We start from the raw sequence: 14068 nt of genomic DNA, 5'->3' as shown, positions 1-14068 counted from the left end.
TCTTGAGGTAGGCCTATAGTGTTATGAACTTCCCTCTCAGGACTGCTTTCCCATAGGTTTTGGGTGGTTATGTGTTCATTTTCATTTGTTTGCAGGAAGGTTTTAATTTCTTGCTTTATCTCATTGGTAACCCATTCATCTATATATATAGAAGCCTAAGTGACTGGCCAACTAGCTGGCCAGCTGACCATCTGGTAGCTATGATGTGCATTGACCACCAGGGGACAGAAGCTCAATGCAGGAGGGGAAACCACAGGCATGGAAACATGGAACAGACTGATGAATCTCAGAGGGAAGGGGGGAGGGGGAGGGTGGGAAGAGATTAACCAAAGATCTTATATGCATACTAGAGGCCCATGCACCAGTGGGGTCCCTTGGCCTGGCCTGCAGGGATCAGGTTGAAACTGGCCTAGTGCACAGATTCGTGCACCAGTTGGGTCCCTTGGCCAGGCCTGTAGGGATCGGGCCAAACCAACTCTTCAACATCCCCCAAGAGGCCCTGGATTGCGAGAGGGTGCAGGCCAGACCGAGGGACCCCACCGGTGCACGAATCTGTGCACTGGGCCTCTAATTGTTTAATAACATGCTATATAGTCTCCATGTATTTGAGTGTCTTTAAATTTTTTATTGTAGTTGATTTCTAACTTCATGCCATTGTGACCAGAGATGCTTGGTTTTATATTAATCTTCTTGAATTGGTATAGACTTTTTTTGCGCCCAACATGTGGTCTATCTTTGAGAATGCCCCATGTGTGCTTGAGAAGAATGTATATTCTGTTGCTTTGGGGAGAAATGTTCTGTAAATATCAGTTATATTTACCTGATCTAGTATGTCATTTAAGGCCTCTGTTTCCTTATTCAATTTTTGTCTAGAAGACCTATCCAGTGATATCAGTGGGATGTCAAAGTCCCTTACTATGACTGTATTTCTGTCAATCTCTCCCTTAAAGTCCATCAGTACTTGTTATATGTACTTGGGTGCTCTTGTATTGGGTGCATATATGTTTACAGGGTTATATTTTCTTGTTGAATCATTCCCTTTAGTATTATGAAGTGGCTTTCTTTATCTCTTGTTATGGCCTTTGTTTTGAAGTCTATTTTATCTGATATGAGTGTTGCTATCCCAGCTTTCTTTTCCTTTCCATATGCATGGAATATATTTTCCCATCCTTTCACTCTCAGCCTGTGCATCTTGTGTTCTGAGGTCGTTGCTTGTAGACAGCATATATATGGGTCATGTTTTCTTATCCATTCAGTCACCCTATGTCTTTTGACTGGAGCATTTAATCCATTTACATTTAAGGTTATTATTGATAAGTATTTATTTATTGCCATTTTTATTTTCTTTATGCCTATGATCCTCTCTCCCCTTTTCTTTTTCATAGAGCAGTCCCTTTAACATTTCTTGTGTTTCTGTTTTGGTGGTAATGCACTACTTAACCTTTTTATGGCTAGAAAGCTTTTTGTTTCACATCCAATTTTAAATGATAGCCTTGCTGGATACAGTATTCTTGGATTTAGGTCCTTGCTTTTCATTACTTTGAGTACTTCATGTCACTCCCTTTTGGCCTGAAATGTTTCTATTGAAAAGTCAGCTGACATTTTAATGGGAGCTCCTTTATAGGTACTTTTCTGTCTCTCTCTTGCTGCCTTTAAGATTATTTCTTTGTCTTTAACATTTGCCATTTTAATTATGATGTGTCTAGGTGTGGGTCTCTTAGGGTTCAACTTGATTGGGACTCTCTGTGCCTCCTGAACTTGTGTGACATTTTTATTCAACAGGTTGGGGAACTTTTCTGTCATTATTCATTTAAATAGGTTCTCTGTTTCTTGCTGAACTTCTTGCCTTTCTGGTATTTCTATAATGTAGATGTTGTTACATTTCATGTCATCCCAGAGCTATTTTAAGCTATCTTCCTGCTTTTTAATTCTTTTTTCCATTTGCTGCTTTAATTGGGTATTTATTTCTAAATTGTCTTCCAAATTGCTGATTTGATCCTCTGCTGCATCCAGTCTACTTTTAATATCTTCCAGTGTGTTCTTGATGTCAGATATATTGTTCTTCATTTCTGCCTGGTTCTTGTTCATGGCCTCTAGTTCCCTTTTGTAATTAGCACTAAGTTCCTTAAGCATCTTTATAACCATTGCTTTGAACTCTATGTCTGATAGGTTGCTTGCCTCCATCTCACTTATTTCTTTTTCTGGAGATTCCTTCTTTTCTCTTATTTGAGGGTTGCTTCTGAGTCCCTCTATTTTACCTGTTTCTTTGTATTTTCTTCTAGATATTACATAGAACTGCTATGCTTTCCAGTCTTTGTGAGATGACCTAGTGTAGAAAGTATCTTGAGGGGTCCAGTGGTGCAGTATCTTTGTTTACTTGAACTACATGCTCTAGGAATACTCCTTTTGTGCATTATTTGGGCTCTCCTGTTGTAACTGGGACTTGATTGTTGATGTCCCATTTCTGGGAAGGCTCTCCCCTTTGGACTTGCTGCCAGTGAGGTTCAACCCAAACATCTTTGTGCCAGCTGTTATATAGTGCTGACAGAATGGAATAAGACACAACAGGGCCAAACCAAAACACCATAAAAATCAAGCTACTCAGTGCATCAACAACTGGAAAGACTAAGAAGAAAAAAGAAGAAAAAGCAAAGCAAAGCACAGAAGAAATAAAAAGAATACTAAAAGACATGTGACCAAAGACTTAGAGGGTATATAAAGAAAAAGGAAGGAAGAAGAAGACAAAAAAAATAGCTATATGGAAGCAAGGAAGAAGGTAAAATAACTAATTTAGGAGGAAAAAAATAAGAGGAAACAGAAAATAAATGAAATAATAATAATTAAATTAAAGCATAGTAATAATGGGTGTATGAAGTCATAAATAGGAAAAGTTAAAACAGAAAAGAAATGGGAAAAAAGAGAAAAACAAATAAGAAAAATTAATAATAATAATAAAAGGCTAAAGTAGGATAGAAGCAAAGGAAAGAGAGAAATTAGAGATATGTAAGAAAAAAAGAAGAAAGAAAAAAAAGGGGGGGGGACAACAAAAAACAAAAACCCCACTCAGACACACACACACCAAAAAACCAAACCACACCTACTCACACACTCAAAGACCTTTGGGTCCGTTAGCTGGATTTGTGGGGCTAGCTGGATTTTGTTCTGGTGTTGAATCTGATCCCTTGGTGTGTCTATCCTGAATTACTGCCCTTTTTGCAACCTGATTGAGGTCTGAAAGGTTGCAGCCCCTTGTAGTCCAGTGGTCAGGACTCCCTGGCTCAGAGGTTGGGTCTGCCTTGAGTCTCACACCTTGATTGTTCCTGTTCTGAGCTGTACTCCCTTTCCCCATGGAGTTGGACCTGTAGATGTCAGCTACAGGTGCTAAGGGTTCCACTCTCTGGTGGTCCCAGGCAGTACCTGTGGCGGGGGCGGGGGCATGCATGAGGTCCAGCTGGCATTCCACTCGCTGGCTCTCTCAGTCAGTGCCTATGTCAGGGAACACTTGTGAGGTCTCACTGGTGTTCCACCAGCTGCCTGTCTTGAGCAGTGGATGCAGCAGGGTACAGGTGAGGTCCTGCTGTCCTTCAACTTACTGCATGGTCAGAGTCAGTGTCCAAGGCTAGTCTGGGTGGTGGTGAGGCTGTGCTCCTAGCTGCTGCCACTCTCCACTTCAAGATGGTGTGGTTTCTGAGCCAGAGCCGTGCCCACCCAGGGAGTGCCTATGGTGGTAACAGGGGCTCTTTGCCCAGGAAAGCCTGAACCACCCGCCCCGGAGACTCTTATGAGATCTGACTGGTACACACACACACACACACACACACACACACACACACACACACACTATGCACATCCACACACTCCCTTCTCACTCCCTTCCGCACTCACTCTCTCCCTCACTCCAATTCTGCTAGCCACCATGTTCGAATCTCCAAAAAGATTATTAAATTTTTTTCTGTGGCAGTGAAATACTGCTTTAAGAAAAGGCTATTAAGTTCAGAATTCCCTTTCAGAGAAGTCATTTTTTGCTACATGAGTGGAGAATGGTTTGGAGGCAGGAAAGACTGGATAAGGAGATCCTTGATGAAAAGATCCTCAGTTTAGAAAATGGTAGTAATAATTGAGATATTTGATGAGAGAGGGAGAAATTGAGGAAAACTCCCAGGTTTCTGGTTTGGGCAACTGGGAAGATGATGATGCCATTTACTGATACAGAAAACACAGGGAAGAATGAAACAGATATGAGAGATGATGATGATTTAATATTTATGAAGAAATGGAACAAAGCTTTGTGTTATTTGAGGCTTTTGGTGTGGGTTCTGAGCATTCTTAGTAGTCAGGTAACTTTCAAATACTTTTTATTTCAAAAAAGTTTGTATTAGTGTTTTCTTTGTTGATAGGGGAGAGGGTTGCTATGGAGACTAATGATGTCATAATCCCCCCCCCCCGCCCCCTCCTGTGAACCAGTTAGAGCACTCTGGTGGTTCTGGCTCAGTCTTCAGGCTGAAGGCTAAGTCATCCCATCCTGGCCAGAGACGTAATGTATAGAAAAGTGTGGGTGTGGGTGTGGGAGTTGGAGGCGGGTGAAGTGATACAGGTTTTGCTTTGTTTTCAGCCTTATAAGAAGGATGAGACTAGAATCCTCAATTTCCAAATATATTGGTTACAAACTTCATTTTCTTTTTTTGTTCATGGTTCAGAGAGGCACAATTTTCCCAAATCTTGGTAGGAAGGCATGCAGAAAGTTCCCAAATGTGTTTACAGTCACATTTAGTCATTTGGTTATTTGAAGTAAGATAAAGTTAAAATGTTGTATTTTTTTTTCTTAGAGTGGAATTTCAAGGTATTAAATTTTAGAGAAATGGCTTTCATTCATTTGGATGTCAGATGCCTATATGCCATTCTTATTTGCACAGCATTTGGCTCTACTTTGTCTTCAAACACTGAGATAAAAGGTAAACCAACAATGGAGAAGTTTTAAAATTAAGAATATTAACTGTCTTTTCAACCTGCCCTAAGAAAATGCATGACAAGTAGGTGGATTGTTATTGGGAATTAATTCAGGAAGTCCATGCACAAAAGATATGTGCTTACTAGTCAGCCTCATGTGTAAGGTAACTGATGATAAACATTTTGTGGGATAAAAGCCAAACTCAAGCCAAACTTAATAGCTATTTATACATGAGACTGACTAGTAAGAACATATCTTTTTGTTCATGGGCTTCCTGAATTAATTCCAAAACATTTCCAAAGGTTTTATATAGTCCTATCCAATGAATAGGTTAATTATCTGAAACCTCACTGCTTGGTACCCAACTAACTGAAACTTTCTTTAATTACCATCCTTAACTTTTGTTTAAAATCCTGCCACATTTTTTTTTCTGTGGATTTCTCCCCTTCACCTCAGTGTTATAAAGTATTAAAATGAACAACCGAGTAGAAATGAGAGGGATTTAGCCCTAGCTGATTTAGCCCAGTGGATAGAGCATCGGCCTGCGAACTGAAAGGTCCCAGGTTCAATTCCGGTCAAGGGCACATGCCTGGGTTGTGGGCTTGATCCCCAGTGGGGGACTTGTGGGAGGCAGCTGATCCATGATTCTCTCTCATCATGGATATTTCTCTCTCTCCCTCTTCCTTCTTCCTTCCTCTCTGAAATCAATGAAAACATTTTTTAAAACAAAGGAAATGAGAGGAATTTAGCAACAGAAAGGCAGCATGAGGGTCATAGTATAGTACTGCTAGCTTTTCTAGTACAAAAGTTTATAGAATACTAGAGGCCTGGTGCATGAAAGTCGTGCACTTGCAGGGGGGGGGGGGTCCCTTAGCCCAGCCTGCGCCATCTCATAGTCTGGGAGACCTAAGCCAGCAGTTGGACATCCTTAGCACTGCTGTGGAGGCGGGAGAGACTCCTGCTACCGCCGCTGCGCTCACCAGCTGTGAGGCTGGCTCAGGGCTTCTGGCTGAGTGGCGCTCCCCCTGTGGGAGTGCACTGACCACCGGGGGCAGCTCCTGCCTTGAGCATTTGCCTCCTGCTGGTTAGTGCGTGTCATAGCAACCAGTCGTTGTGCTGTTTGGTCAATTTGCATATTAGCCTTTTATTGTATAGGATTTGTTTGTTTTTGTTGGTTTTAAGTTACCAGATGGGGGAGCCATTGCCTCCCACTTCCTCCTCACCCAAAATAAAAGGGGCTGTTTCCAGGTGTCACTGTTTTCAGTCTGCCTTCCACTTCTTGAATCCTCTCAAAGAGTGGCCCTGGTTTGCCATACTCTAGGTATCACTCTGAACTTTAGTTTACTATTTAATTAATGAGACTAAACCAACAAGATCTGCCTAATCTTAAGGCCCTTAGTCATGTAGTTGTCTTTTATATTTTCTACTAGAGGCCCGGTGCACGAAATTCGTGCACGGAGGGGCTGTGTCCCTCAGCTCAGCCTGCACCCTCTCCAATCTGGGACCCCTCGAGGGATGTCTGACCTCCCATTTAGGTCCAATCCCACCAGGATCGGGCCTAAACGAGTAGTTGAACATCCCTCTCACAATCCAGGACTGCTGGCTCCCAACCGCTTGCCTGCCTCTGCCTGATCGCCCCTAACCACTTCTGCCTGCCAGCCTGATCACCCCCTAACCACTCCCCTGCCAACCTGATCAACGCCTAATTGCACCCGGGCTGGCCCGATTGCCCCTAACTGTCCTCCCCTGCAGGCCTGGTCACCCCCAATTGCCCTCCCCTGCTGGCCTGGGTCCCCCGCAACTGCCCTCCCCGCAGGCCTGGGTCCCCCACAACTGCCCTCCCCTGCAGGCTGGGTCCCCCCCAACTGTCCTCCCTGCAGGCCTGGTCCCCCCCAACTGCCCTCCCCTGCTATCCTGGTCCCTCCCAACAGCCCTCCCTTGCTGGCCTGGTCTCCCCCACCTGCCCTCCTCTGCTAGCCCGGTCACCCCTAACTGCCCTTCCAGCTGACCTGATCGCTCACAACTGCCCTCCCCTGCAGGCCTGGTCCCACCCAACTGCCCTCCCCTGCAGGCCTGGGTTCCCCCCCCCCTGCCAACTGTCCTCCACTGCAGGCCTGGGCCCCCCCCAACTGCCCTCCCATGCAGGCCTGGTCACCCCTAACTGCCCTCCCCTGCTGTCCTGGTCCCCCCAATGCCCTCCCCTGCTGGCCTGATTACGCCCAACTGCCCTCCCCTGCAGGCCTGGTCCCCCCCAACTGCCCTCCCCTGAAGGCCTGCCCCCACCAACTGCTCTCCCCTGCAAGCCTGGGTCCCCCCCAATTGCCCTCCCTTGCTGGCCTGTCTCCCACAACTGCCCTCCTCTGCTGGCCTGATCAAACCTAACTGCCCACAACTGCCCTCCCCTGCAGGCCATCTTGTGGTGGCCATCGTGTCCACATGAGGGCAGCCATCTTTGACCACATGGGGGCAGCCATCTTGTGACTTGGAGTGATGGTCAATTTGCATATTACTCTTTTATTAGATAGGATTCCTATTTTATATGTGCCATGATGTTATATGGATATAGTATACACTGAATTAATACTGTTTGGTTCTTGCTATTAGAGAGATTTATGTAATAAAGTGTTCCCATCCTAGACCAAATTATGATCTATATGACCATAGAGATAACTCTGTGTTGAAATTTTTGTTTCTGTGAAAACTTAGTACCTAGCTAGACAAAATTAAATTTTGCATATGTGATTTTTGAAAGAGGGGATAACTATATAGCAGCAATTCAGATTTTTAAACTGCTCTACTGAGATATAATTTTCTAAAAGACTAGAGGCCGGATGCACGAAAATCATGCAAGAGTAGGCCTTCCTTTTCCCAGCTGCCGGCACTGGCTTCCCTCTGGCACCTGGGACCCAGGATTCCCTCTGGCACCCAGGTCTTGGGCTTCCTTCTGGCCGCTGGTAGGCACCTGGGACCCAGGCTTCCCTCGCAGCCCTAGCTGCGTCTGGAAAGTCATCTGGTCTAATGAATATATTATGTTTTTATTATTATAGATGTGTGTTTTTTTTTTATTTCAGAGAGGAAGGGAGAGGGAGAGAGAATCATTGATCAGCTGCCACCTACATGCTCCCGTCTGGGGATTGAGCCCACAACCTGGGCATGTGCCCAGACTGGTAATGGAACTGTGACTTCCTGGTTTATGGGTCGACACTCAACCACTGAGTCACACTGGCTGGGCAAGATATAGTTTACATACCATAAAACTATCACTTTTAAAGTACATTGTTCTGTGGTTTTTAGTATATTCACAAAGTTGTGTAACAGCCACTAGTATCAAATTCTAGAATATTTACATCACTCCAAAAAGAAACCTCATATCCATTCAGCAGTCATGCCTCATTCTTCTTCCCCTCCAGCCCCTAGCAACCACTATCTGTTTTCTGTGTCAGTGGATTTGCCTATTCTGGATATTTTATATAAAGGGAATCATGTAATATGTGATCTTTTGTAGTAGCTTATTTCATTTAGCATTATGTTTTCTTTTTTTAAAAAAAATATATTTTATTGATTTTTTACAGAGAGGAAGGGAGAGGGATAGTGAGTTAGAAACATCGATGAGAGAGAAACATCGATCAGCTGCCTCCTGCACACTCCTTACTGGGTATGTGCCTGCAACCAAGGTACATGCCCTTGACCGGAATCGAACCTGGGACCCTTTAGTCCACAGGCCGAGGCTTTATCCGCTGAGCCAAACTGGTTAGGGCTAGCTTTATGTTTTCAAGGTTCTTCATAGTGTAGCGTGTATCCATTTTATAGATGAACCACAGTTTATTTATCCATTCATCAGTTGATGGACATATGGAAGTAATCTAGATTTAGCAATCTTTGTCATTAGATACAGGAAAAAAGTAAAAATATTTTAATTTTATTTCAGTTAATCCTCCTGAGGATTTTGAGATAGTGGATCCTGGATATTTAGGTTATCTCTATTTGCAATGGCAACCTCCACTGTTTCTGGATAATTGTGAGGAACACACAGTAGAATATGAATTAAAATACCGAAGCATTGATAGTGAAAACTGGAGGGTAAGTAAAGCATGCATTTGTGATATCAGAGCAATTAGTAGTTTTCTTATGATTCCTGAAGTCAGTGTCCACTCTAATTCCTGAATCTCAATAGCTATTATTAAGATACTAGAGGCCCGGTGCACAACATTTGTGCACTGGGGGCCGGGGTGTCCCTCAGCCTGGGACCCCTCGGGGGATGTCCGCCTGGCAGTCAGACATCTCCCAAAGGGTCCTTAGTGCTGCCAAGGAGGTGGGAGAGGCTCCTGCCACCACTGCTGTGCTTGCCAGCCATGAGCCCAGCTTCTGGCTGAGCAGCGCTCCCCCTGTGGGAGTGCACTGACCACCAGGGGAAGCTCTTGCATTGATTGTCTGCCCCCTGCTGGTCAGTGCGCTTCATAGCGACCAGTCATTCCCCAGTTGGGTCAATTTGCATATTAGCCTTTTATTATGTAGAATAACAAGCCACCATGGTTGCTGCTCTCTACTGTGCTTCTTGCCACATCTATTTTCACCCCATTCAGTATTAAGACTACCATTGGAAGTATATAGAAAAATACTTTGTTCCATGGAATATGAACTTGAAGAATACTTATATATTTTATCATATTTCATAGTTACTTATATACCTGAATATGGGTCTTATATATGCTACTCAACTGTGAGATTTTACTCTGTGGGAATCAAGCCTTATTTATCTCTGTACTTACCTCACAGAATATAACATGGTTCTTTGCATATATTATAGTAAGTTGAAATATTACCTATTTACATAGTCAATAAGCATGTTTATTTAAAGATTTCTGTTGTACAAGGAATTCTGTTACCTTATTAATTCAGCTAGGTAGTTTCAAGGGGCAATTCAAATCATTTACTGGGCAACTTTTTGTGCCAGGCACTCTGCTAGATATCAAGAATACAAGGATTAATGATATATGATTTTAGCCTAGGAGCTCACAATTTGTCTTGCTTTCTCCAGTTACCCACAAGATTTTATTTTATATTATTTCTGAAGAATTCACATGACATTTGAAAGGTATAAATCATTTGCCATGTAATATGTATATAGTATGTGAAAAGTATCTGTTGATTTCAAGTTGCTTAAAGCTCACATCCTGCCATAGAGCCTTTTTTTCTCATCCAGATTTTTTTTGTTTTTTGAATGAGATATTAAGATCCAAATGATCTCTTCAAATAATATACTGGTGAGTTCTGCCAGAAATATAACGGAGACATTGTATCACATAATCATGATGAATTTTATAGATATTGAAACTCCTCAGGGTATTAATGACCTATTAACCTTATTAATGTGGCTCATGATGCCACCACTGTTTCTAAGCTTGACTTTGTCTCATCTTTTTATCAGACCATCATCACTAAGAATCTCCTTTACAAAGATGGGTTTGATCTTAACAAAGGTGTTGAAGCAAAGATACATACAGTTCTACAAGGGCAATGCACAAATGGATCTGAAGTTCAGAGTTCATGGTCAGAAGCTAATTATTGGACATCACCTCAAGGTTAAAATAAAGCTCTCCTTTCATATTTAATACTGTCAGAACAATCTATATAGGGAAAAAATCCTTTAACTCTTATACATGAGATTGCATGTACAGTTGAGAGTGTGGCACAAAATAGAATCCTTCTTAGGAGTGTGTGATTGGCCTTTCTGAATTCTTTATATTAGCAAACACATTTGGCAAAACCTACATCTTACCAGGCTAATATAGTTCCCAGTTTTGGGGTCATATTAATAAACATGCATGTGAGCATTTGCCAAATGTGTATATGCTTAGATCTTGTGTATATGCTTTTAATAGTACTTACACTAGTAAATGAGCCCTCAAAGATTTTTGATTTTGCAAGCCCCTTTGACGGTGAAGTGATTTCCAACAACTTCCCTTTGAAATATTCTTTTTTTCCAAAAATGATGTATTAAAACATTTTTGTTTAATTTTTTTCAAATGAACTAATTATACATTTGACAAACTACAATGATAATTTATGATTACAGCAAAAAAAGTTTTCTTGTGAGAATCACTATAGTTATAATGTTGAATTATTTCTCTTAATGTGAAAAGGCATAAAATTTCCCTTATAGACAACTTGTCACTTACCCATCATGTAATGTCAAATGCTTCTATAATCCCTTAAAGTAAGTATGATTCTTTTGAGAAAAAAGAGCCAGATCAAATGCATCATTAAGGAAAAACATGCATACTAAACTATGAAGTCTACTGAGAACATAGGCCATTATTTTTTAATTCCCCAATTCCTGATGGAGTTCTCAGAATATAGTTTCTCAGTTGATGAGTAGCAGCAAATTGATTTATTGGTTAAATTAGCAACTATGGAGTTATATATGTCAGTTATACTGAGAACAGTATAAAATAAATGGGTAATTTATCAGAAACTGGCTTCTAGATTTTAATTTTAGTGACCTTGAAATAACATAATTTAGTACCAAATGTTTAAACACCCATTATAATTGCTAACCTGTGAAGTAGCATTATTTATATCTGATCAGCTATACAAAACTCATTGATTTTTCTTTTGAAAAAGGCAGTGAAAAATCCCAAAGAATAAGGGAGAGACAGCTAATTAAAGATCATGTTTACTAATCTAGCACCATAATTCTAGTCTTAGGACCTCCCAAGGTGCTAGAAGGAGGAAGGGAAGAGGTGAGGATGTTGGGAAAGTAAGCATAGTTCTTACCTTGTGGCCCCATTTGTGCTCCAAGCAAAGGCTGAGACTGAACAGAAAACAGAAGCTTTGGTTCAGATGTAAAGAGGCCCTAGAGAAGAGTAGAGTCAGGATTTCCTGGAGCCAGTGCTGGAGTTGGCCTCATGAACTAGGGGTTTCTTCTTGGCATCCATGTCCTTTTTAATTTATTCAAGTTTTTTAGCCAGGTTTAGTATAACATAATTTTGAGCCAGATACATTAAAACCAGGTTGCCAAAAGTAAATCCAACCAGGAACTGGAGCATGATGTCAGTGAAGATGGCGCCAAGGTCCCCTTTGAAATATTCTTGATTATGCTGATTGCTAAATGAAATGGAGAGGTCAAAGGAAATGAAAAAAATTATACAGTGATTTCCAAAATGATTCATCACCATGCCTTTCAAGCATTCACAGTTCGTTTATTCCTTAGGAAATCTGGAAACTAAAATTCAGGATATGGATTGTATATATTACAACTGGCAATATTTACTGTGCTCTTGGAAACTTGGTATGGATGCCAACTTTGATACCAATTACTACTTGTTTTACTGGTAAGTATTTTTATAATAAGAATTCCATATTAGGAAAATATCTATTAAAGTTAATCCATAGTATGAGTAACTATATTTTCACTTAATTAAATTCATTATATTTTTCAGTGCTGTGTTTATGAAGTGTTTTTTACAATTATTTGGGTTTTATTTATTTTTTAAAATATATTTTTATTAATTTCAGAGAGGAAGGGAGAGGGAGAGAAACATCAATGATGAGAGATAATCATTAATCGGCTGCCTCCTGCATGCTCTCTACTGGAGATCAAGCATGCAACCTGGGCATGTTCCCCCCCCCCCGCCCCCGCCCCCCCACCCAGACTGGGAATCGAACCTTGACCTCCTGGTTCATAGGTCAACATTCAACCACTGAGCCACACCAGCTGGGCTGTTTGGGGTTTTACATGGGAGTAAGTAGGTTTAGGCTGTGGCTTCTGGAAGATACTCTATGGGTGATATAAGGAATGCAATCACTGTTTCTATACTAGATTAAATTTTGTATTCTTGAGATAGATGGGAGTTATAACCTAAACAAATTTACATGTTTTTGAATAAGCAAGTACCTATTAAGACTGGATTCTTTTTCTGACTTTCTTATCTTTGGTAACCATCCCTGAGACTTTGAAACTTAGAGCCAGCTTGAATCTTCTATCTCCTTCATTCCTTAGTTGTTTCATGATAACACTGATCATGTCCTGAAACTCCTTTGCAAGGTCATATATCTGTCCTTTACTTTCTGTCTCTTCTGTAAGAACACTACTTTAGGCTCACCTCATCCCAAACCTGCATGATTGCCATAGCACCCCAAATGATGGTCCCTCTGCTGCCAATCTCTCCCTTCCCATTCATTCTGCACATTGTAGCCAAATTTATCTTCCTATACTGCAATATGCATATGCCACTCTTTTGCTCCAGTGGCTACTCATTGCCTCCAGTATAAAATCTAAACTGCCATTCAAGTCTCTGCCTCACTGTATCACTGCCTTTCCGGCGTTACCTTCTACTATCACCACTGTGAATGTTCCTTTCCATTTAGAGTAGACCCATCTCTACATTTTTCCCCCTCACACATGGTTATGCTCTTTTTTTAAAAAAAAATATTGTTGAAAGTATTACATATGCCCCCTTTTATCTCCCATTGACCCCTTAGAACCCGCCCTCGATCCCCCCTCCCCCCCGCCAACACCCCAGGCCTCCACCACAGGTTATGTATATCTGCATACAAGTTCTTTGGTTGATCTCTTCCCAACCAACCACCATCCCCTGATGTTATGCTCCTTTATGTCTATGTGCATTGCTATCTGGAATGACCTCTGGCTCTCCCTTTTACAAATTTTTTTTAAAAATCTTTATTGTTGAATTCTTTAAAAATATATTTTTATTGATTTCAGAGAGGAAGGGAGAGGGAGAGATAGAAACATCAATGATGAGAGAGAATCATTGATTGGCTGCCTCCTGCATGCCCCTCACTGGGTATCAAACCCGCAACCCAGGCATATGCCCTGATTGGGAATCGAACCCTGGCCAGGAATCGAACTGTGACCTCCTGGTTCATAGGTTGACACTCAACCACTGAGCCACACCAACCAGGCTCTGGCTTTTCTGATGTTAATCTCTCTATATATATATCTATCTCTATCTCTTTAATCCTCACCTGAGGATATTTTTCCTATTGATTTTTAGGGAGAGTGGAAGAGAGAAGGAAAGAGAGAAACATTGATGTGAGAGAAACACATCAATTGGTTGTCTCCTTCATGCGCCCTGACCAGGACCCTGGCCAGGGAGG

General features: G+C 41.6%; 1 protein-coding gene across 1 annotated transcript in view; it reads left to right on the top strand.

The window, feature by feature from the left end:
* The window catches only part of IL13RA2 (interleukin 13 receptor subunit alpha 2), a gene marked incomplete at its 3' end in the record, with an annotated part of 98408 nt that overhangs the window by 70828 nt on the left and 13512 nt on the right, over nt 1–14068 (top strand). Inside the window, exons 2-5 of the mRNA XM_079765473.1 lie at nt 4827–4952; nt 8877–9028; nt 10377–10530; nt 12162–12282. Of these exons, the coding sequence (XP_079621599.1) occupies nt 4859–4952; nt 8877–9028; nt 10377–10530; nt 12162–12282 (521 nt within the window). The 5' untranslated portion in view covers nt 4827–4858. The remainder of the gene's footprint in view (nt 1–4826; nt 4953–8876; nt 9029–10376; nt 10531–12161; nt 12283–14068) is intronic.

Source organism: Cnephaeus nilssonii, assembly GCF_951640355.1.
Source record: "Cnephaeus nilssonii genome assembly, chromosome: X".
Lineage (NCBI taxonomy): Eukaryota > Metazoa > Chordata > Mammalia > Chiroptera > Vespertilionidae > Cnephaeus > Cnephaeus nilssonii.
This window is presented reverse-complemented; position numbering and strand designations above follow the sequence as displayed.